This window comes from Sciurus vulgaris, assembly GCF_902686455.1.
Source record: "Sciurus vulgaris genome assembly, chromosome: 12".
In the NCBI taxonomy this organism is placed as follows: domain Eukaryota; kingdom Metazoa; phylum Chordata; class Mammalia; order Rodentia; family Sciuridae; genus Sciurus; species Sciurus vulgaris.
Window position 1 is genome coordinate 733999 of NC_136473.1, and position 27543 is coordinate 761541.

The 27543-nt window shown below is 58.7% G+C and overlaps 2 protein-coding genes across 4 annotated transcripts in view; one reads left to right on the forward strand and one right to left on the reverse strand.

Moving 5' to 3' along the window:
* The window catches only part of COG2 (component of oligomeric golgi complex 2), a 34137-nt gene extending 22453 nt beyond the window's left edge, over window positions 1-11684 (forward strand). For 2 of the 3 annotated variants that reach the window (XM_079106848.1, XM_079106850.1), the window contains exons 9-18: window positions 534-660; window positions 2908-3047; window positions 3443-3504; window positions 4467-4618; window positions 5287-5484; window positions 6239-6311; window positions 6555-6697; window positions 8059-8198; window positions 9137-9317; window positions 10535-11684. In XM_079106848.1, the coding sequence (XP_078962974.1) occupies window positions 534-660; window positions 2908-3047; window positions 3443-3504; window positions 4467-4618; window positions 5287-5484; window positions 6239-6311; window positions 6555-6697; window positions 8059-8198; window positions 9137-9317; window positions 10535-10636 (1318 nt within the window). In that variant the 3' untranslated portion in view covers window positions 10637-11684. The remainder of the gene's footprint in view (window positions 1-533; window positions 661-2907; window positions 3048-3442; window positions 3505-4466; window positions 4619-5286; window positions 5485-6238; window positions 6312-6554; window positions 6698-8058; window positions 8199-9136; window positions 9318-10534) is intronic. The other variant, XM_079106849.1, reaches the window with a different exon arrangement.
* A 1746-nt stretch (window positions 11685-13430) lies between these two features.
* Window positions 13431-20470, reverse strand: AGT (angiotensinogen). The gene is made up of 5 exons (XM_079105973.1): window positions 20299-20470; window positions 17567-18425; window positions 15969-16236; window positions 14492-14636; window positions 13431-13913 (listed from the first exon to the last, which is right to left on the reverse strand). The coding sequence occupies exons 2-5, from the start codon at window positions 18393-18395 to the stop codon at window positions 13728-13730; spliced, it is 1428 nt and encodes a 475-aa protein (XP_078962099.1). The 5' UTR covers window positions 18396-18425; window positions 20299-20470; the 3' UTR covers window positions 13431-13727.
* Window positions 20471-27543: the final 7073 nt, after the last annotated feature.

Consider the following 27543-nt stretch of genomic DNA (forward strand, 5'->3'; position numbering starts at 1 on the left):
GCTTGAAACGTGTGCTTTTATCTCAGTGCCACAGTTGTGAATTGGAAGTCACCGTCCAGTGCTCAAGACGGCAAAACACACACACACCAGGCACGTTAATACACTGCTGGGTTTTGCGTCAGCTTTGTGATCAGGGTCTTGATGATTGCCATAGGCTTTTAGAAGCAAAGGTGATCTTCAGGACAGGGGGTTAGTTAGCTTAATCTGCAGTGCTCGAGTTTGGTGGTGTTCCATTGACTGCAGAGGTTGCCTGCCTGTGGCTTGAGACCCTCTTTCCCAAAACATGCATATCAGGCCTATTGAAGAGGGTGGTGGTCCTGGGTGGGCACAGTGGTTTGCCACATCAGGAGGCAGGAGTCAACACCCAGGAGAGGCGTTGGGTCCACAGCGGTGCAGAGATCTAGGTGTGAAGTAGAACTCAAGTCTGGAGACAAACTAGCTGGTGGACGTGGGCTTGGGGCGAGGATCTGCTAGGAGAAACTGCAGGGTGGAGGCTGTGGGGCCCTGACTGAATCCTTGCTCGTCTTTTGCAGTGAGAGAGCCGCCCCTGTTCCTGGGTACGACTTCTTGGTGAACTCGGTCTGGCCAGAAATCGCACAGGGACTGGAAGAAAAGCTGCCCTCACTCTTCAATCCTGGGGACCCTGACGCATTCCACCAGGTGACTTCCCCTCCTGCTTCTCGAAGGCGTTCGCCTGAGACTTCAGAGCAAGCAGCGTGTTCTCTTCTACATTCTTGGTTCTGTGGTGTTACAAACAAAAACTTGAGTTACTGAGTGAATATTACCTTAAAACACACACACACAAAAATAGGAAGTTCTGCCTTTCTGGCTTTTCAAGAATCTCCTGGCTAAGACTGCAAAAGTCGCTCCTGCTGCTGTCGCCCAGCCTCCTGGTGCCTCTGCCCTCCTCCCTGGAGCCTGGCTCTGGGTTTCCTGTCCAGGGAGAGGCCTTGTCTTTTCAGAAGTCATTGATCAGTGAGCAGGGATCGAGGCTCCTTTTGTGCTTCTCTGTGAGTTTCCTCCCTCTTTTCCCTTCCTGTCTACCTCTCTGTTTTTTAGACTTGGGGTTTGCTTTCCTGCTTCACTCTGCGTTTTCCCTCCTACTATTGTGGCTGTTCGCCCTTTTCTCTGCGTATGTTGACTAACCCTGGTGGAAGGTGGACAGGCTCTTGCTTCTGTAGGTACCCGAGTCAAGTTGGATGGGGGTCTTCACCTCCTCCTGATGGCCTCTCGTGCCAGTCCTACGTTCTCGACCCCAGGCTGGCTCTTCTGTCACATCCAGGGCTCCTCCGTTGTTGCTTGCTCTTCTTTGGAGGAAGCCCATTCTCCCTGGGTCCTTCTCCTTCTTCCTGAAATCATGTCAGAGAGTGTGGTGAGGCTCGTGGAGGACAGCTTTGCGTGTTGGAAATTGCTGTACTGCTTTTCCGTGGGAGGGGTTTTGCTGGGTGTGGACTTGTCAGCTCATGGAGCTGACTGGACATTCAGTGGGTTAGCTGTGAAACATGCCGTTCCCTCTGGCTGAGGCCATTTCCCTGACTGTTGAACGGTCTTCTGAGTCTGGTGTGCTAAGTTCACTGGGACGTGCATCATATGGACTTTTATCTGCCATACTTGAGGCTTGTTGGGCTTCCTGAGTCGAAGGCCGGCACCTCTTGCCGTGTGGATTCATCCGTTCCCTCTCCAGTCCTGTTTTCCTGCCACCCTCCAGCGCTCTCTGTGGAGCCGGCCGTTCTCCCTTGTCCTGTGGGTGTGCTTGCTCTGGATCCTCAGAACCTGTCTTCGATTTCACTGAGTCTTTCTTCAGGTGTGTTGGTACTTTGAGTTTCCATTTGTGGTTGCCGTGACTTCTGGGCATTCTGTCGGCTTCTCTTTCTGATCTGCCTTCCTAATCTGCTCACTAGTATCAGGTGCATGAAGAGGCCTGAGGTGAGTGTGTGGAGCCTGGGCCCTGGGAGACTCCAAGCAGCTGAGGTGCACGTCCTTAGCGTTCTTGTTGGGAAGTGACTCTGGGCTCACGGCCTCGTGTTACAGCATTCTGGCTTGTGTTGTTTTTGACGGATGAAAACTTTTTGATGTTAAAAAGTAGGCCTTCTTAAGTTAGCTGCTCTGAGCAGAGTATGGTAGCTCACACAGGAGCAGTGCGGGGAGCTCTGCATTTCCTGTGCTCCTTGGGTCGTGGTGACCACGCTGGGCTCGGGCAGTGTCCCAGCTCAGCCGTGAACCTTCTGAGAGAACGCTGCAGAATTCCAGGCCAGTGTTGAGCGTTGGTGGGTGTCATTTCCACAGACGTCTTTGCACTTGGAGAAGTGCTTCCAGGCGTGGGCTCAAGCAGCATGTCTTGTGGGAAGGGAGGTGCCCTTATCCCTCTGGTGGCCATCGGATGCAGGATAGAGCCTCACCTCACGGGGGCCTCCTTTGTCTCATCGCACACACCTCACCCACCCTCAGGGACACTGAGTGTTGCCCAGATCTAGGTGAAAGAAATCACAAACCTGTATTTCTGCTGGCTACAGTTCCTTTGTGAGCTGACGTTGGCATGGTTAGTTCAGGGCTTGGGGACTTGAGACACAGAGATCCCTCAGGAGCCTTGTGCAGCCGCTCTCTGCTGAGCAGCTGGCTCCTGCCCCTGGCTTCGTCTGCTGGTGCGGTCTGGAAGGCAGCTGGGTGGCTCGCGTCAGTGCCTGCTGTGGGCTGCACCTCATGGAGTACTCCTCAGGTCTCGTCCGTGAAAGCCAGGGGGTGAGAGCACTGGCACCGTCCAGCTCTGGACGTAGGATCCCGCACCGGGCTTCCCCTGGAGTGGCCGGGTCAGGCCTGAGCGTGGCCAGGACCGCTGTGCCAAGCCCTGCCCCCTGGCCTGCTCCGTGTGTGCGCAGTGCTGCTGAGCCGCACCCCTGCTCTTCCTAGAAGTACACCACCACTATGGATTTTGTGAGAAGGTTCGAGCGGCAGTGTGGGTCGCAGGCCAGCGTGAAACGGCTGCGCGCACACCCCGCTTACCACAGCTTCAGCAGCAAGTGGAACCTGCCTGTCTACTTCCAAATACGGTCAGTCCCCCCGCTGCCTGCACCCACCCCAGAGCGCAGCCGCTTCTGAGCACGTGCCCAGTCAGTAGCTGCCTCTCGGGTCAGCACGCTTCTGCTGGGAGGAGAGTTGGAAGTGGAGTGCACAAGTGTCGTGGGTGCCAAACTGAGCAAGATCAGCCTTTTTCTGATAGTGGGTGGGAACGCCGGGCTCGAGTGGGCAGACCCCAGGCCCACTTCCTTCCTGAGCCCTCGACAGAGGACCGAGTGGGCAGGGGCTTACTCTTCCCCCTCTGCCTCAAGCAGTGGCCTTTCCCTCAGCATGTGGGTGGGAGCCCTGCTACCGGGGGACAAGGAAGGTGGGTGGAAAAGGGCCCTGGCAGTGCCTTGGCACTGACCTGTGTTCTTGCTTTTCTCAGCTTCAGAGAAGTGGCAGGATCCTTGGAAGCAGCGCTCACAGATGGACTGGAGGAAGCGCCAGGTGACCTATTAGAACTGGAGCAGCAGCTGTTCCCTAGCCACACCCCCCCTTGGCTAAGCTTTGGTCCCCAAGAGCACTCTGACCTCTTCTTGTCACTCAGGACAGTGCCCCCTACTGCCACCACCCAAGGCAAAAGAAACCACATCTTTTGGTTCATGGAACTGCTCCATAGAGAGGGTCAAAGGTACTTGCAAAGCAGGAAGCAGAGTCCTTCTTGGTGCTGAATACAGCCTGTTGGGGCTACAACCTGGGGGCTCAGGCTGCTGCAGTTTTCCTTCCTCCTGAGGATGGCCGTGTGTAGGACCCCAAGAATGACCCTGTGGGAGCATGTGCTCGGCCTACAGCCCCAGGCCGGACTGGAGGCGACCACCATAGGTGTGCAGACCTCAGAACACGTGAGCGTGCCCTGTCGGCCTCGTCACTTATTCCTAGCCACCACAGAAGGCCAGCGTGGGGCTGCTGGGTTCCTGGACATCCATGTCTGCTCTCCCTGGGCAGCTTTGTCTGCTATTAGTCCAGCCACCCTGTTGGCCTCCACGTAGTTCTATGGGTCCTTGTCCAAGGTGGTCATGTGTGGGTGTCTTGCTGTCTGGGAACTGCACTGGGTCCGGAGGAGAGGAGTAGACAGCAAGCAGGACGGATTCAGATAGACCTCAGCCTGGCGGGGCCGTGCTGGAGCTGGTTGTTGAGTGCATGTGGGGAGGCATTTCCAGATGCCGGGTGCATTTGCTGTTCACCCACCTGCCTGGGCTGTAGTACCAGGTACACTGAAGGCAGGAGGGTGAGGTCTCCTGGTCCTCCGCAGCCTCCCTGCAGCATTCAGAAGGCCTCACATTGTGCCGACTGCATGAGCGTGCGCACGTGGGTCCTGAGCTCACCGTGCCGTGCTCATACACCCTGAAGGCCCAGCGTGAGGCCACAGCCACAGCTGACTAAAGCCCGAGTCTCTGTTTCTTCCCCAGCTGGAAGTCCATATTTCCTCTTGGCTTCTCACAAAACATGGAGCAGCCTGAAGAAGTGTTGGTCGGACGAGATGTTCCTGCCCTTGCTGGCGCATCGCCTCTGGAGACTCACTCTGCAGATCGTGGCGCGATTCTCCGTTTTTGCCAATGAGGTAAGCTCTCGCTCCGTCTCACCTCTGCCCAGGACAGGCGAGTCAAAGACTTTACACATGCACAGCAGGGTTCAGATGCCCCGTGGCCTGAAGGCTGGCCTTTCAGCTCGCCTTGCCTGTCCTCCTGCTCTGGCAGCTGCCCCTTTGGGTGTCTGGTATCATGTGCTCTGTGTTTCTTACTGAAGAGCCCTACCCTGACCAGTCCACACTCCCTCCCAAAACTAGAAATCTTCACAGGGTCTCTGCATTAAAACATATGTTTATTTTAATGAAAGTGACTAGAAATCAAAATACAGGTGTCTTTAATTTTTTTTTTTAGTTGTTGATGAACCTTAATTTTACTTATTTATATGTGGTGCTGAGTTGAACCCAGTGCCTCACACATGCTAGGCAAGTGTGGCCCTTGAGTGCCAAGCACCAGCCTTGCCAGGCCTCTGCAGGGCTTGGGCTGCAAGCTGCTGTCCTCAGACACTGGGAGCTCGTTGTCCCCTCTGTGTGAGCTCTGGTGGTCACCATCTCTGAGAGTTACGCAGCTCTTGCGTTAGTCCTTCTTTTCTGCACACGTGGTAGACAGCCAGCATTCCATGCTGACTTGCCGACTTACACGTATGTGAAGGCTCCTGTGTCTTACTAGCCTGAAAGCATGTAACCACTGGAACTGTGTCTAGCTTTCTCGCAGACCCATTTCTAACGAAAGTGCCAAGGAGATCAGAAAGCCTTTGGTAGCTGGTAGCAGAGACCCTCCTGCTTCCCAAGGAAGTAACGAAGACCAAGGAAGGGGGCCTGCGGAGGAGAAGCCAGTGGTGTCCATTTCCAGTACGCAGCTGGTGTACGCGGCCGCAGACCTAGACAGGCTTCAGGAGCAGGTACGCCTGTCCCTGGAGAATCCCGGGTTTCTCAGACAAGGGCTGTGCCAAAGACAGGCTCCTCTGGCCTCACAGGCCTTGGGACCGTGGTGCCCCAGGCATTCTGCAAACATCTGGTGTGTCTCGCCTTCCCCAGGCCTTCCCAGCCGTCCTCACAGGTCACCTCCCCGGGAGGCTTCTGCCAGTGTGCCCTGGTGCTGTGCGGGCCTCACCTCTGCCCCTTCTCGGTGGGGAGACCTGGGCAGAGTGGTGCTGCGGTGTTAGTCGGCTCACCTCTGCTGGCGTGGCCTGTGGTGGGCTAGATCTTCATTATTTCTAGTTCACTTACCCAAATGTTTTCTGTGACATTTGAAAATGTTGACCTATTAAAATCTCTCCATTTTCTCTATATAGGTCCCATATTTTTTGCTTTTCACATTTAAAGAACTTCACAGGGCAAACTTAGTGTCCACGACTCTGCTTTCCATGAGTCTGGCGCCTTATGCACTTGCATCAGTGCATTCGTGTGTCTTCACTGCGAGCCTCACCATCACAGCCAGCAAGCAGAAGGCTCTCGCGCCTTCCCTGGGCCTGCGGCTGTCAGCCCTCGGGCTTCCCATGCCGCCGTCCCGCCCTCTGTGGCAGCACCGAGCCTCGTGTTCCCTTGGTGAACGTCCGAACATTCTCATTCTAGTTTCACCACTCACAGTTGCGAGTAGAATTGCCTCCGCCTTGATTCACAGTAGTGACTGAACGTGTGGTGTCTATGTTTCAGCTGCCAGAGCTCTTGGAGGCAATTAAGCCCAAACTGCAGTTGATTGGCTTTGAGAATTTCTCTTCTATCTCAGGTAAAAATGATCTTCAGACTCGGCACATCTTGGAATAAGTGATAATTTAAGATGAAGTTTCAGAGACTGCATGATATATGTGAATCAGCCCTTTCTTTCCTAGTCTATGGGTTTGACCCTCTAAGACCTTGTGTTTAATTCTGATAATTTGACTTGATTTATTGCATACTGTGGTAGTATTTACAGTCACGCTGGCCTCTGGGCCTGAGCAGAGTGACCACATCCTGCCTTCCTCCTCTGCAGCGGCCCTGGAAGACTCCCGGAGCTCCTTGTCAGCCTGCATGCCTGCCCTGAGCGGCAGGGTCATCCAAGACCTGAGTGAGTCTTGCTTCAGTTACCTGAAAGGTGCCCTGGAGGTCCCCCGGCTTTACCGAAGAACCAATAAGGTCAGTGTCGTTCACCAAAAGAGCTTGAGGTGGGAAGCATTCTGGGGGGCTGCAGATGCAGGTGAGGTGCAGCGAGACCCCAGAGAAACTTCATCCAGCCACTCAGAGCCAGGCAGGTGGTGGCCAGGCACCCCAACAGTGCAGCTGAGGTGGGTTGGTGGGCTGGGAGAGAGTGCACTTTCTCTGCTTCCTTTTGGCCTTTGGGAAAGATCCTTTCAAAAGAAAGCATCTTGACATCTTAAGGTTCTACTTAAACATGTCACATGTTCCCAGATACTTGGACTTACCTTGCAGCCTTAAGTACCTGCTCTTTCCTGTCTCTCCTGAGTAAGATAGGACAAACCACATTAAAAAGTGTATCAGGGCCACTTGGGGTAAGCACTTGCATAGGCAGGCCCTGCACCACAAGAAATAAAAGAAAGAAAAAGTAGGCATTTATAGGACAGAAAGTGGCATGTGCTGCTCTGTGCGTGGTCCTGGCACAGCAGGCCTGGGTGTCCAGTGCTGAGCTTCCCTTCCGAACCCCGCTTTCCCACTTCTGTTCTCACTTTGTCCTTAGTTGGGCTCACATAATCCTCCCTCTGACTTTTTTTCTTCCTGTTGTAAAGTTAGATTTCAGACTTCGTTGACTGTCTCTTAGTTTACTTCCGCGAGATCCAGGGCTGTGGAATGGGGGGCCGTGCCTGTGCTAAGTGGGCTGCTGTCCACTGCCACACTGCTCTTCTGTCTGGCATGCTATTGGGGATGCTTGCGGGACCTCGTGGCAGAGCTGACCTTAGCAGCAGTCTCCTGCCCACATTCCATCTGGGGTGTGTGCAGGGAATGCCTCTCTAGCAAAAGCACTTTCTGTCTGCACTTTCCGTCTGACCTGAGGCTCCTGGGAAGTGGGGGAGACCCGACTTCCTTTCAGTGCTGCGCCAGCGCCCTTACTGCTCTATGGGCTGTTCAGTGTGTTCGCTCAGGCACGACGGTGAGCACTGTACACGGACTCGCTGCTCCTGGGATGGGCGTGCTGCGTCTTTGTTGACAGGTGGAGAAACCAAGGCTAGGAAGGGTTATAGGTCTCTCATGCTTGCTCCTCAAGCCCTGATCTGTTGGTGAGCCACACTGGTGCCCCCTTGTGGTCAGAATTCAGCCCCGCCCCACCTGTAGAATCAACCTGAGTTTCAGGACATTAGCTGGATATTTTGGACAGGAAATTTGGGAGGTGCTGTTCTGGGGAACAGAGCCTGAGGTGGCAGGCCTGCATTCTTCACCACCCTCCTGCCCCAGATCTTTCTGTGGACCTCCTGTTGGTGTCTGGGAGGACAGTGATGGAGCATGACTCTGACCTGGAACACACCCTGTCCACGTTACTGCAGGAGGTCCCTACCACAGCTTCCTCTTACGTGGAGAGTGCACTGAAGCCATTTCACCAGCTCCAGAGTGGATACAAGGACAAGCTCAGACCCTCACTGATGCGGCAGTGGCTGGAAGGAGCACTCTCCGAGAGCACTCACAGGTGCGCCCTGCTGGGGAGCCTCAGGAGGAGGCCTGCACATCACAAGGCTGCACGTGGACCCGCAGTGAGACCACCAGAGCACTGTCTGCCCCTGGGCACCTCGGCCAGACTCTTCATCTCTTCACACTCAGCTCAGAGCCACTGTCCTTCACCTAGACCACCACCAAGCTGGCCTGTGTGCCCTGAGCCCCCGTCCTGGCCACCGTCTTTACTGCTGTTGCCCCTCTGCCCTGTCCAGGTCCTTCCTATCCTCAGCTCTGTCTGTCCAGCACAAGCTCTGATTGTGCCACTGAGAAAGTTTATGCACGTGGGAGACCCATAATCTGAACAAGAACGCACACTTAGACGTGCCCACAGCTGACATGTCGGTCTCTAAAGCCCCAGCCCTTGAGCACTGCTTCCTGTCTAATTAGGTCTGCTCAAAGGCTGGCACCGAGTCACACAGACAGCTTATTGTCTGAGGCTGGGTGCAGCTCAGCAGAAGAGCACTTGCCTAACGAACGTGTGTAATGTTTTTGTGGGCAAATGTATTCCAAATGCCAAACGATCGGCTTATGGACAAGTTTAGGAATGTGGCTTAATTATGATTTAAGACTACCTGTAGATCATTTGGAGGGCAGACTTTACGTAAGGTCCTGAGGGAGCCTCACACTCCAGAAGACGAGCTGTTCCCGTCCGTTTGGGTGGCTCATGCTGCAGGTGTCCCCTGGGTGTGTGACGGCTCTGGGCCCGCCAGTCTCTTCAGCCTGAGGTCCTCACAGTCCCATTCTGAGGTGGTGCTGTGCTGGGCACTCGAGACCCATCCCACTATCTTCAGAAACAGCATTTACCCTGGTTGGGTTCTATTGGAAATGAATTTTATCTTAAGACCTTTTTGTTTAGAGTCAACTACAAGCGGTATGGACGATGGTTTCACTGGTACCTGTGTCTGTGCCCAGGTACTGTGAGACCGTGTCAGATGTGCTGAGCTCCGTGAGGAAGATGGAGGCAAGTCTGAAAAGACTGAAGCAAGCTAGGAGGACCGCTGCAGCCAGCCCTGTGGGCCCCAGTGGTGGTATGAGCGATGATGACAAGATCCGGCTGCAGCTGGCCTTGGACGTGGAGTACCTGGGCGAGCAGGTACCAGCAGCCACCTCAGCACCAGCATCCCTAGCCCAGGTCCGAGGGCCCAGCAGGGATCTGGAGCTCCCTTGAGCTCACGTGCTGTTGCCGAGACCAGAGCATCTCTCCCATGGCTGATGAGAGGAGCCCAGGTGGCTCTGGGGTGAAGGATCTGCGCCCGGGGTCAGGGGAGTGCCGAGAGTGCTGGTGGCTGTGCAGGTTGCAGGTGCCGTGCCCAAGCCTCCGTGCCTGAGGGGCCTGTGCTGCAGAGAGCCAGGCAGTGCCTGCTGTGGCCACAGGAAGTGGGCCCCACACAGCTGCCTGCTCCCATCCTGGGTGGTGCAGGCTCTGTAAGACAGTGGAGAGCCGCGGGGGTGGCTGATGTGGCATGGACCATGGGTGGGGAGGCACCGTGGGTAGCGTGCAGCCACACACGTCCTCGGCGTCCTTCAGCTTGCAGGTGTCCATGTGGCCCCCATCTGGGTTTTCCCTGAGCAGTAGCTCCTCGAGCAAGAGCTCTGCCAGATTAAAGGAGTGAGGCCAGCCAGGCGTAAGTGAGCCACGTGACCCTACCCTACCCGGCCCCCAGGCCCCGGAATTCAGTTTCTGCTCTCAGTTTCCAGATGTCTTCTGCAAAGGCCATTGCCTGTCATATTTCATAAGAGAGGTGTATTTTTACAGGCACAAAAGTTTACTGTAGAAACATGGAAAGTAAATAAGCCAAAGAAAGAAAGAGAAGCAGAGAGGTGGGGGAGGGGGACAGTGCCGGGCCAGCCACGAGGTGCCGAGTACTGCCTGGCTTCTCCTTCCCACATCTGTGCGCACACACCGTTCTTGAACAAAAGCAGGCCCGGATGGGCACGCAGTGGCTGTGGTCACCACAGTAGGTCAGCACCAGTATGTTCAGGCCAGTACTTGTTTGAAAATTCTCCACTTAGTTACAGAAGAGTTCACATTTTACTTCTAGTTGTGAATTTTTTTTTTTAGAATTCTTTTCAAAGTTCTCAAAAGAGGCCCGTCCTCATCTGTGATTTGATGGACTGAGATCAGTCAGCATACCGGCCTCTTAGCATGCAGTGTTTGGACCAAAAATGTGACTTTCTGCAGTAGTTGACCCTGTTCTGCAGAAGTGCCTGCGGGTCCTTGGGAGCTGCCTCTTCTGGCTTCGTGGGGAGCGCCACTGGTTTCTCTCAGGTCTCAGTTGCAGGGTGTGACTTGTTCTCGTGGCTTTGCAGATTCAGAAGATGGGCCTGCAGACAAGCAGCACAAAGAGCTTCACAGCCCTCGCAGAGCTGGTGGCTGCTGCCAAGGACCAGGCGGCCACAGAGCAGCCCTAGTGTCCTAGCCGGGCTGAAGAAAGAAAGCAGCTTTGTTCCCAGCCGGGAGGTGCATCCAGCGTCACCCACAGCGCCTGCACCCGCCTCAGCCCATTTGGGTCTCCTTTCACCCAAAAAGAGCAAAGGCCTTTTTCCATTGTATGGAACACAGTTTTTAAGACATTTCAAACTTTTTACTATAGTTTACAGAGGAAATGATTTTATTTTTATTGTAAATCTTCACGTGGAAGAGCTAATTTCTAAAGCAGAGTTGGAGTTCATGTGCAGGGGGGATAAAGCTGTGTCCCAGCCCGGCTTCACCAGCAGACACATGGTCTCCTCTTAGGAAGCAGCCTGGCCTCCTGACAGGGACACAGCACTACTGCTCATGTTGGTCTCCCAGACCTGTCAGGAGCCAGAGCCAGGAGGAAAAGGTGATCCTAAATAAAGGAGTCTGCCATAAGCCGCACCCGCCCATCCTTAATGAATAACTCGCCCTGGGGTAGCACAGCTCCCTTGCAGGCATGCAGCTCCCTGGTGCATGGGAACTCTGTCCCAGAAGCAGCAGCAAAGGTGCCCTCCTGGCAGGCTATGCGGGTTGGGGAGGGCTGGCCTAGCAGGGGGCGAGCACCTGCCTAGCAGCTCCCAGTAGACCCCATGTCCCCAGCTCCCTGTCACTAGCCTCAGAACAGAAGGTGGGGTGCAGCTTCTCAGCCCCCAGCCCCAGCAGTGTGTCTCCATCTTGCAGGTGGGGAAGCAAAGTGGGTCACTGCGTGGAGACCCAGGCAAGGTGGTTCCCGACTGGCTTACCACCTGCTGGGCAGCCTGCCCTCCCTGTGTCCGTGTCTGCAGAGGTGGGCCCAGCATGCCCTCTAGCCAAGGTTCAGGGTGGCCTTGCCTTGTGAAATGACAGCCCTGTTGTCCAAGTGCCTGCCTCGGGGCTTAGGAAGGAGAATCTTGAGGCAAAAAGCTGGAGGTTGCAGAGTGCTGGTCTGCAGCTCCCCCAACAGCTCTCCTTCCTTTGTCGAGCAGAATTTAAAAATAAAATGGTGCTTCCTGTTGTGAAACTGCTTCTTCCCAACTGCAGCTCGTGGACTGGCAGCGGTCTCAAGCCAAGTCCCTTGCTGATGCCCTGGAGGATGACCCGCAGGTGCCTCTGCAGCCCCAGGGTCTCCTGCAGGTACGGCCAACCAGGTGGTGGCCGAATACAACAGAAGTCCAGTCTTTCAAACTTCTGGAAGCAGAAGTGCAAAAGCAGGTGCCCATAGGCCCTACTCCCTCCAAGGGCTCTGGGGGTCGGACATGGATATCTTCTTGGAAACCACCTTCAACCCACTCCACTCTCGGCTACAGCTCACCCAGGAGAAGTGAGAGGTGCCCCCCAAGGAGGTTGGGTGCCGGCTGGGCGAGCAGGCAGGTATCTCCACCTCCTGGTGCCTGCAGCTCAGTCTCACAGCTGGGACTGTATCCAACTGTGGTTCAGATTGGAGCTGCTTTGGATTCATACTGGTCTCTAATCTGGGGCCTCCGTCAGCAATTTGCTGCAGCTCCCATGAATTCTAGAGTTGCCCAAGGACGGGCTGCCCCACAGGTCGTCCCTGTCATGGTAGAAGCAGGGAGACCGGGATGCCAGGCAGGGGCCAGTGCTGAGCTGACTCCCTGCACCCAGCCAAGTGCACCATAGACCAGGACCCTGCTGTGGGTCTCCTGCCAGCAGCACCTGGGTCTGAGGGGCCCTATCTGATGCTGCACTTTGCAGCCCAGGAAGGAGTGTGTAGGACAGAGGGGCCCCAGGCTTGCTGTTCTGCAGCTGTTGTGAAGTGCTGCTGTCCCACATCCTCGTCTCCCCTGACCCAGCCGCCTAGTTAGCACTGCACAGAAAGCAGCTCGGCAGCGAGCAGCACTGTACCCCGCAACTCGCCCACCTCGTCAGACAAAAGGCAACACCCAGGGCCCCCAAGTGTGGCAGTGCTGCCACCGGGCACCCAGGAGCTGTAGGCAGTGACTGGCTGTGGTATCCCTGGTGCGGCACTCAGTCACCGTCTCAGCTGTTTGATAAGGAAGTCTTGGAGATACACCCAGGGCTGCCCCACCAGCCCAGCCGCGGAGTTCTGGGAGCCTGCGCCCCTCCCTGGCACTCACACCTGGACACCTGCCCCCAGGCTGCTGCAGAATGCAGCTTCTGGCCAGGGTCGTGGACCTGAACCTGCACCCTAGCATGCTCAGGACTGGCTTCCCTCCACTCCTGAAGGAGGAGGTGAGTCGTTGCCCACAGGAGGAAGCATGGCTAAGGCCCATGGCCCGCCGGGCGCTTTGCTGAGATCTAGAGGGTCTGACCCATTGAAGGGACAGGTGATTGCAAGTTGGTGTTTGAGAAGACCTTGGAGCCTGTCCTCCACTCTGGGGACCCCTTGTGCAGCAGTCCAGCCCTGTGTCCCTGGACTGGAGGAAGTGTCCTCAGTCCAGCTCCCCTCACAGTCCCGTGAGGGACAGGCCTCCCGCCAACTTGATCCTGGCCAGCTCGCAGACGGCCACTCCTGTTCTGGGGGAGGTGCCCAGGACCCACCAACAAGGGCTCAAGAGCACTTGGTGAACTTCATCCAGGTGGCACACAGCCTGCTCACAGCGAGGAGGTCGTGGTTTATTGTGGCAGGAGGTTACTAGCCACGTCAGAGTTCTCAGCCAGGATGATCAGGGTCACTCTAGCATGAAATCAGGTGTGTGCTTTGTTCTGTGATCACGGGTATCATGGAAAGAAAGACGGGTATTGCAGGAACTACAATCTCACTTTCATTACACTGAGTATGAATCCAAGGCAGCAAGACAATGTGTTTTAATTTTAAAGCCTAATTTCTGTTAAAAGGGGACACTTGGGTTTCACAGACAAGTCAGTCTGTTCAGATTCTCTGCAGAAGAGTCCTGGCCTAGCACAGGTTCCTGTCTCCCACCCACTCTCCAGAACAAGCCTGCTGCTCTGTTCACGGTGCTACACTCAGTAAGGAGCCCCGCCAATCACTGGGGGCAGGGAGGAGACGGTGGCAACAGTAGCAGGTGGCTCTGCTGCTGACCTTAGTCTGGACAGTCAGGCACAGCAACCTTGCAGGGCCTCACATCACTTCAGGGGGTTGTCCACATGGCCCAGGAAGTGCAGGGCACCAGAGTCCTTTTCATAGATGGCAAACAAGAATGGGCTATTCAGTGTCACCTCCAAGGCCTCAGACACACTGGGCTGCTGGGCAGACTCTGCAGGCTGCTCTTCCTCATCCTCTTTGAGTTCAAAAAGAATGCTGTTCACCACCTGCAAAGCAGCAGAGACGGCTTCTGTCCTCGAGGCACACAGGGCCCAAGGCTAGGAAGGGTGCCGTGTGCCCTCCATGTGGATGCTGGCTGCCTGCCTCACCTACCTGTGCCCTTCCATCTCCACCCACCACCTTGCCATGCTGGCCAGGATTCCTGGCTCTCTGCCCTGACCACCAGAGAGTAGCTCCCCAGTCCCACGGGCTCCAGCCTCTGCCGCGGCTGTGCTGGCTCAGCCCTCTGCCATGCCCAGAGCATGCACATCCTCGCCTTAGGTGCACACTGCTCCAAGTGGCAGTGCCTGGGCAGCTCCCTACAGGAAGAGCTGTAGGACAGGGCCTGGCCAGGGACACCCCACTGTGGCACCAGGGAGGGTCCCAAGGCCTGGCCCTGAGCATAAGGGGCAGGGCTAGGATAGGAGCTGCTGCCCTGCACTGTCCCTGGGCAGTCCCAGAGGGCTCTGACTAAGTCCCTCCCAGCATGGCCCACCTGCCTGGTCCAGGTGTTCTTCCTGCCCTGATGTCCCCACCCACAGCCCCCTTGGTGTCCCATCCATACCTCCCCCAGACCAGCACCAACCTCTCCCACTCTGAGGTCAGCATCACTGATCCTGCCCAGGTTCGCCTCTGTGCCCAGCAGGGTGGGCAGCTTGGCCCGGGCCAGCAGGTCCTGCAGGTCGTAGGAGCCTTGCAGCTCCAGCGCGGGCATGGTCAGGCGGATGGCCCTGGGGAAATGTGTGGTCAGAGGGGTCTGGTGGCTCCTGCCCACTGTGAGGCCCCAGGGGACAAGGCCAGGGCTCCCCAGAGGCCAGGGAGGTATGCTACTTTCTCCTGTCCCTGAGGAAGGAGAGTCTGGCCCCGCAGGCCATCCTCACCTCTAGGAAAACCTCAGTGACAGATACATAGAAAACCTTCAGCATGGATGAATAGCAGGAGGACCTGAGCTGCTGCAGGCGCTCATCTTGGGGGCTGGCTGGGGCAGCTGTCCACGCTTTGCTCTGCTCAATTCTGGGCTGGCTGTGTGGGCTGTGCTCCTGGGAAGCCCTGGAAGGGCAGTTCTCTATGGTGTTACCTTAGATGCCCGCAGGGTGCTCTGGACGGAGACTCTGGGCAGGGGAGGGGTCAGGACTCAGCCTGCACAGTGCCAGCCCATTGGCCCCATCGACCTGCACCTCCAGCTGCTTCCTCGGGCAGCTCTGAGGGCCATGGGCACTTCCAGTGACAGCCAGCCCTGCCAGAGGGACAGTGAACCATGTCCACGGCTGAGCCCTCAAGCCGAGGGGAAGCCTCCCAAGTGTCCACGGACAGATACGTGGATGAGTGACTCTGTGTTTGCACAGTGGCTGGTGCTCAGCCTGGAGGAGGATCCCAATGTGGGCAACCCACGGATGGCCTGAGGGTGCCATGGCTGCCAGGACTTGGGTAGGTCAGTGCTGCCAGGACAGTATAGCGCCGCAAGGTGCGCGAGCTCTGGCTGCAGAGCACTGCCAGAGACCCAGCAGACTCAGTGCCACTGCACACAGGACGGTGGAGCTGGCGCACTTTACACAGTGCATATTGCATCACAGTTAAAGATGAAGGCACTTATAACGTCAGTTGGCATCAGGGTCTGTGTCCCCTGGTGCCTGTCTTGGGCTAGACCCTGGGCCGGTGGGTCTAGAGGGCGAGCAGGTGGAGGCCAGCACTCTGTGGGAGGAGGCTACCACAGCAGGAAGAAAAGCGACAGAATGTAGACCCTCCAGCCTCAGTCCCAGGGGGCTTTGGGGTTGGCGGATGTGCCCGTGTGAGTGTAGGGGTGAGGCCCTTCTCTGCGGGCGGTCTGGGTGCTTCTCTCCCTGTAAGGCCTGTGGGCACACACTGCTCCGGGGAGCGGGTGCTTGCTCCTCTGCCAGCCACGCCTTCCAGAGCCCAGGGAATGGCGGGCTGAGAGACGCTGTGGACACCCAGGCCCTAGCCAGCCTGGCACCTCTGGGCCTGCCCCACTTGGCTCACCCTCTCCACCCTGAGCAGAAGCCAGTGCAGTCCACCCGGTTCCCAGGGCTCCCAGAAGTTCCTACCGGGGAGACAGGTTCTTCATCCAGGCCAGGAAGTCATGGTGGAAGACGAGGGCCTCAACCCTGTCCAGGTCGGAGGCACAGCTGGGCTGGATCAGCAGCAGGAAGGCGCTTCCACCCATGGGCACACGGGTCACCGAGAAGTTGTTCTGCACGTCGGCCCAGTGCTGGAATACGCCGGTGCCCGAGAGCATGGGGACAGACACTGAGGTGCTGTTGTCCACCCAGAACTCCTGGGGCCCGGACAGCAGGGAGAAGCCCTTCATTCTCCCTGCAGCCCAGACAGAACAGGAGGGGACAGTCAGCAGCCGGGCAGCCGGGGGGCCGGGGCCTGGGCCTGGGCCTCGGCCTCGGCCTCCTTCCCCACACCCTGACCAGCACTTCTCCAGGCACAGGTCTGCACCTGCCCGGAACCCAGGTGCTGCCGGGTCTTCCTCCCACGCCCAGCTTTGGAGTCCTTGTAATTGCTACACACAGGACATGCCAGCCCTGAAGCTGAGGTCCAAGGTCACCTGCAGGAACTGGACCTGTGGCTCCAGATTGGGCAGCTCAGCAAGACCTGTCTTGGCTCAGAGTCAGGGCTTACCTCACTTAAAAATTAATAATAACCATTACTTTTTGAAGCAATGTTAAGTTCACAATTGGAGAAGAAAGTTCAGAAATTTCCCCAAGACATCCCAGCCTCTGCCATCAACACCCCTACCACAGCGGCCCACTTGTTAGAGTTGATGGCTGTCACCCAAAGCCCACGGTTCACGTGAGGGCTTGCTCTGACACTGGACTCTGGGACAGGACAGTGCACAGTGGTGAGTGTCCACCATGCAGGTTCGCAGCCCTTTCCATCTGAGGACCAAGGCCTTCATGCAGCCTCTCAAGCGGGTGGTAGTGCAGCCCACCTCCCTGCCCACAACCATCCCTCACAGACCAGGCCCCAGCCGTGGAACCAGGCCCTGGGTCTCCACCTCTCTTGCCAAGGGACAGACGTGCAGCGGGACCAGGCAGTGAGCTGGGGAGGCAGAGTGGAGGGAAGATAGCCCATGCAGCTGAGTGGCCCCACCAGGAGGCCCAGTCAACAGGGACCCCACAATGGCCCCGACCTCTGCCTGGCCTCACTTGCATGTCCCCTTGTTCTTGGGGACTGAATGCAGCTCTGCCCCCTGGGTTGGGCTTGTGAAAGTGGAGTGGCCTTGTCCTCGACCTTCAGGGTCTTCTGAGGGGTGACGAGAGCCCCCGTAGAAAGGCCACATGAGCAACATGCAGGGTGTCTCCTTCACTGACCCCGAGGGACCTCAGTGGGGCTATCTAGAGAGAAAAACGACGTTTTCCTCTAGCGACAACAGGAGGCAGCCTGCAAAGAGGCCGGCCTGACGTAGGCCGACGCCCTGTGGCCTGCAACCCAGCTCCGCATGGGCACCAGAGATCAAATCCCTGCGGCTGGTCGCCAGCTGCCGTGGAAACCGGGCCTGCCGGGAGCTCAGGGGAACCGGCGTGCGGACACCACGCCTGCCGTCTTCCCTGACACCAGTCCCGCCATCCGCGAGGTGTGGGACTGAGAGCTTGGCCCTCTGGCAGCCAGACAGAGCGACCCAAGGGCTCCTCACCTTGGAAGTGGACGGAGGTGCTGAAAAGCAGGGTGCTGCCTGCTCCTGGCCCTGCTGGCGGCCTGCCCGCCGCCCACCCGGTTACGGCCTGCAGGAACCTGCTGATCTTCTCAGCAGCAAGCTCTGGGTCTGAGGACAGGTCCAGAGAGCGAGGGAGCACCACAGGGGCGAAGGCGGCCAGGCCCTGCACGAAGGGCCTCTTCAGGCGCAGGTCTGGGGCTGTGAACAGGCCCACCACCGTGGACAGCAGCAGTGGGGCCCGGTCGCTGTCCCCACCCTGGGCCACCAGAAGGCCCTGGGTGGCCTGCAGGGCAGAGAGGACCCTGTGCCCGTCCAGACGGGAGGTGCAACCCTGGTCTTCCCCAGGTGCGCCCAGGAGTGACTGCAGCTGGCTGGCCGTGGGGTCCAGGGCTCCCAGGTAGAAGGAAGCCAGCGTGCCAAAGAGTGCCGTGGGGGAGAGGACAGTTGTGCCCCCCTCGCCTGCCATCTCACTCAGCATCTTGTACATGCGGAAGCCCATGAAGTTGGCCATCATCCCCACCTGCGCAGCCCTCAGTCTGTCTTCAGCCTCCAGCTTCTCAGCCACCAGCACCAGCTGGGCGCGCAGGGCCTCCTCGTCCACGGGGGCCGTCTTGGCCTGAATCGGCACAGGTGTGAAGGTCGGCTCTTTGGGTGTCTCCATGCTGGGTTTCTCCAGCTGGACACAGGTGCTCTTGGGGTAGAAGAGGAGGTGGAAGGGGTGTACATACACCCGGTCACCAGTGGCCAGGCCAGCCCAGGCCAGGAGGCACAGGACCACAGCCTTCAGGGCCTCGCCAGCAGGAGCCATCTCTGATCACAGCACTCACTCTTGCGTACCCTGAAATAACATTTTGTGAAGGGTGAAAGGTGATTATCCAGGGCGTCTCCAGCCAGACTTCCCATTTACCCAGCATTCCCTGCACCATGGGTCCAGGAGAAGCCCTCATGTACCCTGATGGAGAAGAGGACAGGCGAAGCCGGAACTCCTCACAGCCCAAGCGCAAGTGCCGGGCTGGTGGCCAAAAGGCCCCAGCCCCACCCGGTTCAAGTCCAACCCCAGGACCCGGACGTGGCTGAAGTTGGAGACGGGGTCTTTAAAGAGGTGCTTAAGTTAACATGAGGTCCTAGCAGAGGGCCTCATGAATCTGAGTGGGCTCGTGGGAAGAGGAGATCAGGACACAGACACACAGAGGGACGACCAGAGGACACCGGGACCACAGAGGCCTCCACAGGAGCAGCTCTGCTGCATCCTGACCTGGACTCCGGCCTCCAGGCCGTGAGCCAGTCAGTTCTGGCTCGAAGCCGCCAGGCTGTGAGCGAGATGGTGATGAGGGCTGGAGCTTCCTCCCAGGGAGCCGGGGAGCTCCCGCAGCAGCATCCCGCGAGATGGCTCGTGTCCAAGATCCTAACTGCTGCAGGACTGAGCACAAGAGCTTGGCCCAGACCCAGGCCCTTCCCACTATCCGCAGCTCCAGGCCTTCTCCTCTGTCCCCTCAGTGGCCTGTGGTCTCCGGGACCAGCCCTGCTCTCTGCATTGGCCTCACTGTCTGTGCTTCAACTACTCCGACAGCTCTGCGGTGCAGCCAGGGCTGAGTCCCGCTGGAGCCACCGCGGACAGGGCAGCCCGGAGATCCCTGGGGGCCTCTCCTTCAGCCTGAGGCGGCCGCGGCGCAAGACAGCCGAGCTAGCTGGGCAGGGAGGAGACGGCGCCGGTCACCCCGCCCCTCTGTGTTGACGGCTCCTCTGGCTTGAGGGGTGCGCGTCCTGTTGGGTGGTCCCATGGACAATGCGTGCCTGTGCCGTCCCATTTGTTGCTGGCGGGGGATGTGCTACTTGCAGTCATTCTGCCCCAGCCAGCTGTCCCCGGGTCCCAGTGCTGGACTTCCTGCCCCCGCCCAGCTCAGCCTGGGGTCCTGGGCCTCGCCCACCAGCTGTCTGCATGCCACACGGTGTGGTTTGGATGAACAGCCCAGGTCCCTTGAGTTCAGGCCCGGCCCCTGGGCAGTGCTGCCGGGAGTGGTGGGCCCTCTGGGGAAGGGCCTCATCGGCCCCACGGCACCCCCTAGAGGCCTGGAATCACGTGTCCATCCTGTCTTGGACTGGAAATTCCAAGTCTGTGAGCCAAAGGAACCTCTTCTCATCACAAGTGGACTATCTTGGAATCTCATTACAGTGAGGCAAAGCTGCCTGACACCCTGCCCTGGCCTCTATGAGCCCCAGGACACCTGCGCCTGCCCAAACTGCTTTCTGGTGGGGCTCACGTGTGTCCCGTCCTGCTCTGCTCATCCACTGCAAAAGACCTTTGACTTTTGACCTGACCGCCACCTCAGCCTCCTCGCCAAGCATCTGACCCAGTTCATCTTCTCACAAAAGCCACATGCAGTAGATGAAGGAGAGGCATCTGCCCCTCCGGGGGGACCTTCCGTGAAGACAGGGCCTGCTGGCCTCATCAGGGAGCCTGCAGCCTGGAACCTGTCTCGGGGGCCACGAGCTTGACAGTGCAGGGAGCGCAGCCATTCCCACCTGCTGCCCCTGCAGACTGCTCCTCTTGGGACAGCGTGGTGGCCCCGAGTCACTCTCAGCAGGGACCTGGGGATAAGGGGGGCAGACGCCCTCCTCCCCCGCTGTCCTCCTAGCTTCTCCCCGTCCCCAGCCTGTGACGCTGAGGACGGTGGCCCTCCTGCACACTGCCATCATCACGTCCTGCTCACCTGCTGCCTGGAAGCACTGTCTGCAGCACTTGCGTGGAGGTGCGGGTGTGTCTGTCTCCTCACGCGTGAACGTAGCCCCACAGAGCTTTTCCCGCCACACTCCCAAGGTGGTCCCCAACAGGCAGCTGCGGGGTGACATCATCAGCACCACCTTGCCAGGGACAGAGATGTCCAGGGGCTTGCCCAGGCCACACCACCAGTAGGAGACAGCGCAGGACTCGGAGCCAGGCCCTGGTGCTGTAGGCGGCACTCAGGCTGACCCGATCTTGCCTCTTGAAACACACCAGAACCCACCTTTCCCACGTGCCCTGAAGCAGGAAGCACTTGGCGATGTGGCCAGGCCCCCTCCATGCAAGCCCGACCTGAGAGCTCAGGTGTCAGGAGTATGGCTTTGTGTAGGAGTGACTGAGGTTCAGGGGACAGTAGTGAGCAGCTTACATTGACCCAGACCTCGAGTCCAGGACCAGAGAGACACACTGCCTGCAGGATGTGCAGTTGGCCCATCCCAGCCCTACGGGGCCTGCCAAGACCCAGCCCCTCCCTGCCCCTGCCGGCAGCTGGAGCCTGCTGTGCCCTCAGATGGAAAGAGGCCACTGGTCCTGGGTCAGATGCTCTGCCCTTGAGCCCCAGGCTGCAGAGGAAGCAGGTGCTCCAGGCCACCCTGCTGAGGAAGAGCCCAGGAGGTGCCAGGGAAGACGGCTGCGTCTGGGTGTCCGGCCTCGCAGGAGGGAAGCGGTTGGGCGGCAAGCCCTCGGGGCTGTGGCCACCACAGACCCTCGTCCTCCCCCCAGTGAACAGGAGCAGCCTCTCCAGGAGCTCTGCCTAGCTCAGCTGCTTCCGGGAGAGCTGCAGTCTCCACTTACCTCCCACCTCAGACCTGGGCAGGCGCAGCTTTGTGCTGGCCGGCCACCCAGGTCCCCTTTATACCCAAGAGTAGGGTGGAGCCGTTCCCAGGCCACTCTGTACACAGAGGGGGAGGACGGGGGTGGGGGCTGCAGGCTTGGCCAGGACTGGCTGATCTGGGACCCCTTCCAGGAAGTCCTGGCGATCAATGCGGCGCCTCTGCTGAGCAGATGGGCTGGTGCAGCGTCCAGTTACACATTGACCCAAGTGCACCAGAGCTGGGGCCTCTCGCCCTGCAGCCTGAGGCCCCCTATCCAGGCCTCCTGACAGCCCCTGGGGGCCGAGGGCATGCCAGGAAGAGGGGCTTTCAAGGGAGATTGGATGCAGAGGTGGGGAGCATGGGCAGCTGGGGACACTACAGGCCCAGGTGGAAGGGGGCCTGGGACTCACTGCTGCTGTGCATGAACCCAGACGCCCCTGGATGGCACGGAGAGCCGCCAAGGGGCGGAGGAAGGCTGACAGCAGCGCCACAGAAGCCCCTGGACGGCCCAGCAGGCGTCAGCACCTCCAGGGGAGGGACCGAAGGGGCCTGGCTTGGGCTTCTGGAATCTGAAGGGCCAGCAGTGGAGCCCAGGAGGCAGCTCGTTTGGTCTGCCCCCAGCTCCTGGCACAAAGCTCCTGAGCGTGAGGTCGAAGGACAGCCGTCCTGCAGTCTTTGCCCCTAATCCCTAGTTCCTGGCCTCGGAGCTCTTAAGCACCTGGGATTTCCGGAGCTTTGAGTGGCTTTGAGTTGGCTTGTGAGATCCGGTGGCTGGAGCCTCTGGAGGGGCTGGTTGTCAGAGCGGCCATGCTGGTGAGCGGGGTTGGCCTTCAGCCCACCCAGTGCCTGAAGGGGACAGGGTTAGAGACGGGAGACCACCAATAGGCAGGGATGCCAGCACCCATGCCCGTGCAGTGGGGTGGCAACAAGGACCCTGAGTGCTGGTCGGAGAACCTCGGCCGGTGCACCCACGCACCCCGGGCCAGTGGACGGGAGCTCCCCACGTCGGCTCCCACACAGCTCCCCACCGTGCTCTCGAGCAAGCCTGAACGGGCCCACCCCCGCCCATCCCTCCGCAGTACCCCCAGGTCCGCAGACCTCACCCGCAGGGCGGCTCCCAGGCCTTGCCCCCCAGGTGAGCATGACTCTGTTGCCCCAAGGCTGGCTTCACACCTGCAGGCCACCTGCCAGGCACCACGCCCTGCCCGTCCCTGAGCCTGTGTCCCAGCCTCGAGGGTCACACCTCCCATAGGAAGCTACAGAACCTGGGCCATTCCCAGGGCCCAAAGCCCACTCTGCTGACCGAGGAATGACCAATCCCCAGCTCATTAGGCGTGCAACTGAGCGGAGAGCAGCTGGAAGACTTCCCCTCAAGGAAAGCTCTGTGCGTGTGCGTGTGTGCACACGTGTGGCATGTGTGTGGCTTGTGTGAAGAGAAACCCTGGACTTCTGGCAGGCATGTGCAGCTGTGCTCTAGCTCCCATGGTGGCCGGCCTCTAGACACCGCCTGCCGGAGCTCCATCGTTGGCATTTTCAGACAGTCGTGCGTAGCTGACCACTTGCTGAAGCGACACCCCCAATATTCCCACCTGGAGCCCAGAGGGCGTCCTTCAAGAATTCAGCTCCCTTAAACCAGGCACCTCTGCTTAGCCTGGCCTCCCTGAAGAGTCCTGCCTTCGATGTCCTCAGGGCAGGACACAAGTGTGGAAGTGACATTTCCAGCGAAGTCCAGACGCGTGTGCTGCAGAGGGACCGGCCTGAGTGCAGTGAGGGTGCTGCTCTGCCCCTTCAGCCCGCCATGAGGGCTGCGAATCACCATTTTCATAAGACGGGGAATGGCGTCTCCCCTCCACCCACTCCCAGGAGGCTAGGCTCTTTATTTAAGTCTGAAGGGCACTGAGAAAGCCGTGTGGCTCTTGGGATGCGGTGCCGTTGGGGTCCGAGCTCTCTGCAGCTGCTGTGGTCCTCAAATACACTGCCTGGGCATCCCGGAGTGACTTTGCCCCGGGCCCATGCCGGCCAGGAAAGGTACTTCCAGAAAGCAAGCAATGGACTGAACAGCATCTGTCCAGCGGCTTCGTGGCCCTGGGCTTCCAGGTAAATAAAGCTTCTCCGCAGTGTGGACATGCTGGGGGCCTGGCACGGTCTGTGGGTGCCCGCGTGTTGGCACACGCCCTTCCTGTGGCACTTGGCCTTGGAACCGTGTTCACAGCACGATGTCATCTCTCTACGAAGAATGGCTGTCCAGGGAATTCCCACCCCAACAGGAGTCCACCTGTCCGTTCCGTCTGTAAGGAACACGTAAGGTGGAAGCAGGCCAGGCGACGTTCGGGTGGGGGCCACAGCTGCGCGTCAGGAACTGCCACCCGCGGGACATGCTTGCAGGAGTATGTCGGCAACGTCGAGAGGGAGCACAGGTGAGCCTGGGCGTTGGTCACGCGGCAGGAGAAGGAGAAAACCCAGCAGGAAGCTTCGGAAGCAGTCACTAGAGAGACTCGGGCACAAGCCCTAGGCAGGAAGATGGGCAGGGGCAGGTGGGGGACAATGGCCAGTCAGCTGGTCATCATAGGCGCTTGCCCTAAGGGGCACTGCCTTTCCTCTGTGGTGCTGGGGACCGGACCAGGGCCTGGCGCGGGCACAGCAGGCCTCCACCAGCGAGCTACATCCCCAGCACTTTTGAGGCACACGTGGAAGTGTCTCATTGACTAATTTGGAAAATGCCGATGACTTAGCTGTCCTATGTAAGAATTAAGGAATTGAATTGGCTTCGTGGATTTTATTCCTGAAAACGCTTTTTCAACACAATTCCATCCACAGTCACGTGGATCTGAACGCGGCACTAGTGGCTCAAGTGCCCAGTTCTCGGTGCCCCTGGTGGCTTCGTGGGTGCTCCCTGGCTCGGGACGGCCCTGGAGGCGCCTGGGTGAGGTGGGGCCGTGCGCACAGGGCCGGAGGGTGCTGCTTCCTCACCGTCCTCCTCGCGGACCTACCTGCACTTGGACCCCTGGGGCAGGCGTCCAGTCCCACATCAGCCTCGTCTGTGGCTGGGGGTACAGCGGACACTGTGCCCACCACCCGGTTAGTTCAGAGGAGCAGGGACATCGAATGGAAAAATGCTGCGACCCTTCTCCCTCCAGAGCCCCCGGGGGTGATGACAGGCGCTGTCCTTGCAGCCGGCCGCCGCCTCTTGCGCAAGCCGAACTCCAGTGATGATGTTGATTTAACGCTCAGTTCTTCAACAAAACATGGCAAAGAGGTTCGGAAAGATAAATATCAGTGTTTTCTTCCCGTGGACACAGAGGGCGGAGCTGGGGCAGCTGGGGCCCTCGTGGTGGGGCACTCGAAGGCTGAGGCGGCTCGGACCGCAGCCTGAGGCCAGGCGCCTCCTGGCTGGACCTCCATGAGGGGTGGGAAGGAGGACCCCCTGCTTTATGGAGGGCTTAGAGGCAAGTGGCCAGGCCGAGTGGTCAGAGGAATTGACCTGGAGGACCACCTCTGGTCCGGTGGGGGAGGCCTCCCCGCTCCCGCTTCGACGTGTAAAGCAGAGAAGGAGGAGGGATGGCCCCTGTCTCTTTCCACCCTGTTGGCAGAGGGGGGCCTGCTGGGAGACCAAGCCTCTCCCTCTGCCCTCCCCGGACCGCCCCACAGTCCCGCTGGGTCTCACCTCGTCACCGTCACCCAGACTGACGACCCCACGCTCTGGCGAGCCAGCCTCGCCTCTCGCTCTTCCTGGGGTGCAGGCCTGCGCGGCCCACAGCACGGCTCATGGAGGGGAGCAGGCCCTGCGCCCAGCCCTGTCCTTCCCACCTGCCGCACGTCGTGGCTCTCCCAGCTCCTCCCAAGAGGACCCTGGGCCCTCTCAGTGAGGAGAGGGAGTCCCCTCGTCTCACAAGGGTGGCCTCCTTGATGAAGGCAGTCACCTGCTGCCTGCACCACCATCGAGGGACGCAGCATGCGTTGGAAGCCCCTGGGCATGGAGAGCCCTGAGGTCACCAGGCTGTGCCCCAGGATCGCCTTGACACCCACAAAAGTCCTTGCCAAAGATCATAGGGACAGAAACACTACTCCTTGGTCCCTGCTCCAGGCACTGGCCACCTCTGCCAGGAAGGGTTCCTATGCCTTCCGGCATTGGGGTGGCCCTGACCAAGGGACCCTCAGACACCAGGCCTCCAAGTGTGAATCCAGGAAGTCCCCCCAGAGGCAGATACCCAAGGCCCTTACGGGCTCTTCCGCAACCGTGACCTGAAATATCAATCAGGTGCTGGCAGACGTTTATTTACTAGCACACGTCAGCAGCTGCAGAGGTTGGAAAACGGAGGCAGCAAAGCACGCAGAGCTTCCTGCCATCCGTGTGGCGCTCCGAGCGCACTGGTCCAGCAAGACCAGCAGCCTCTGCAGGCCCCAGGAGAGGGGAAACCCGGCGGGGGCAGGCGGCCTCAGGCTCAGCAGACGTCCAGCCCCCAAGAGGCCGTGCCCGAGGGGAATGGCAGGCTCTCCCCTCTACCACGCCTGCAGCCAGCACCTGGACACCATCGCAGGGCTGCAGGGGAAGACGGCCGCACAGGACCCCGCCGCCCGCCAGGAAGGTGCAACCTCAGGGTGACTGCCACAGCGTTCAAGCCCAGTCCCCCCCAAGACCTGATGGGCAGGTCACTGTCCACGCCTCGTACCTCTGTGGGCTCCTTTTCATTCTCGGTGGCGGGGCCGTGGGGCGGGGACGTCGGGAGCCCAGGCAGGGCAGCGTGCACTGCTGCAGTGCGGCTCTGAGCGTGCGTCCTAGCCTTCCTTTAAGTCGGGGGCCTTCCTGACACACTTCGTATTCCCCGCAATCCCTGGCAGAAACTCCCTGCCCAAGGGTTGTCAGGAAGACTGAGGCAGCCGACGTAAAGACACCGTGGCTTCCTGTGTTGGACCTATTTCCTCAACACCATGTTCTCCATGCTCGTCTCTATCACCCCAAATGGCAGAATCCCCCTTTTTCATGGCCGAACAGTATTCCACGGCGAACCTACACCGCACGTGCCTTTTCTTTTGTCCCGACGGACTCCTGGGGCGACTTTGTAGCCGGGTGTTACGAATGGCACTGAGCAGTCGCAGCAAGCCGGGTCTCTTCAACCCACTGACTTCAACTCCCCTAGATCCACCCGGCACCGGGACTCTGCTGGATCATTTCGCAGTCCTGCTTTCAGTTTAGCTTTGTCTGTGAAGTGGGGAGCGATCCAGGCCTCAAGCCCAGCTTGACCCCCAGGTCGCCCAGGCCCTGTTTCTAGTCCTTGGAGGAAGCGCCAAGGCCACGCTGTTTCCTGTGATTGCTGTACCTCGGAGGCACGGCACTGGCCCGTCCAGGCAATGCAGCGTGATCCCCGCTGCCGGCCGTGGAACTCAGACCGTGCGACGTGACGAAGTCCCAAGGAGCACACGCCCCGTGAAGCAAGCCAGCCGCAGAAGCACACGTCTGCCCTGGAAGCCGAATTCATGGAGACGGAAAGCAGAGCGCAGGTTTTGCGGGCGTGAGAGTCAGTGTCTAATGGTCGGTTTGCATGATGCAAAGTTCTGTAAAGAAGCAGCCGCCATGTTTCCTCGGCCTGGCAAAGGGAGTTGACGCCCTAGAACTGAGGCCGGGTTAAAAGAGCCGCAGCCGACAGGTGTGGGGGAAAGGTGTCGAGGGCGGCCAGAGGCAGGCCAGTGGGCGAGTCGGGACCGGCCTGCACACTAGGTGTGAGCCCGCCTGAGTGTGGGCTGCTTTTCTCTGCCCGGAGGGGTCCCTCCCGCGGATCTGTGTGACTGTGTGACTCTGTGTGACTGTGTGTGACTGTGTGACTGTGTGTGACTGTGTGACTGTGTGTGACTGTGTGACTCTGTGTGACTGTGTGACTGTGTGTGACTGTGTGTGTGTGACTGTGTGTGACTGTGTGTGACTGTGTGACTGTGTGTGACTGTGTGTGTGACTGTGTGTGACTGTGCGACTGTGTGTGACTGTGTGACTGTGTGTGTGACTGTGTGTGACTGTGCGACTGTGTGTGACTGTGTGACTGTGTGTGTGACTGTGTGTGACTGTGTGTGTGTGACTGTGTGACTGTATGTGACTGTGTGACTGTGTGTGACTGTGTGACTGTGTGCGTGACTCTGTGTATGACTCTGTGTGTGACTATGTGTGTGACTCTGTGTGTGACTGTGTGTGACTGTGTGTGTGACTATGTGACTGTATGTGACTGTGTGACTGTGTGTGTGACTCTGTGTGTGACTGTGTGTGTGACTCTGTGTGTGACTCTGTGTGTGACTGTGTGTGGCTGTGACTGTGCAACTGTGTGTGACTGTGTGACTGCCTGTGTGACTGTGTGACTATGTGTGTGACTGTGTGA

What these genes read in the sequence shown, in the direction of transcription:
- AGT (XM_079105973.1), bottom strand. Translation starts at nt 18,395, where the DNA reads ATGGCTCCTGCTGGCGAGGCCCTGAAGGCTGTGGTCCTGTGCCTCCTG. An exon ending in ATGAAGAACCTGTCTCCCCG is followed by an intron (nt 14,637 to 15,968) that starts GTAGGAACTTCT and finishes ACATTTCCCCAG; the next exon opens with GGCCATCCGCCTGACCATGC. An exon ending in CTGACCTCAGAGTGGGAGAG is followed by an intron (nt 13,914 to 14,491) that starts GTTGGTGCTGGT and finishes GCTGCTTTGCAG; the next exon opens with GTGGTGAACAGCATTCTTTT.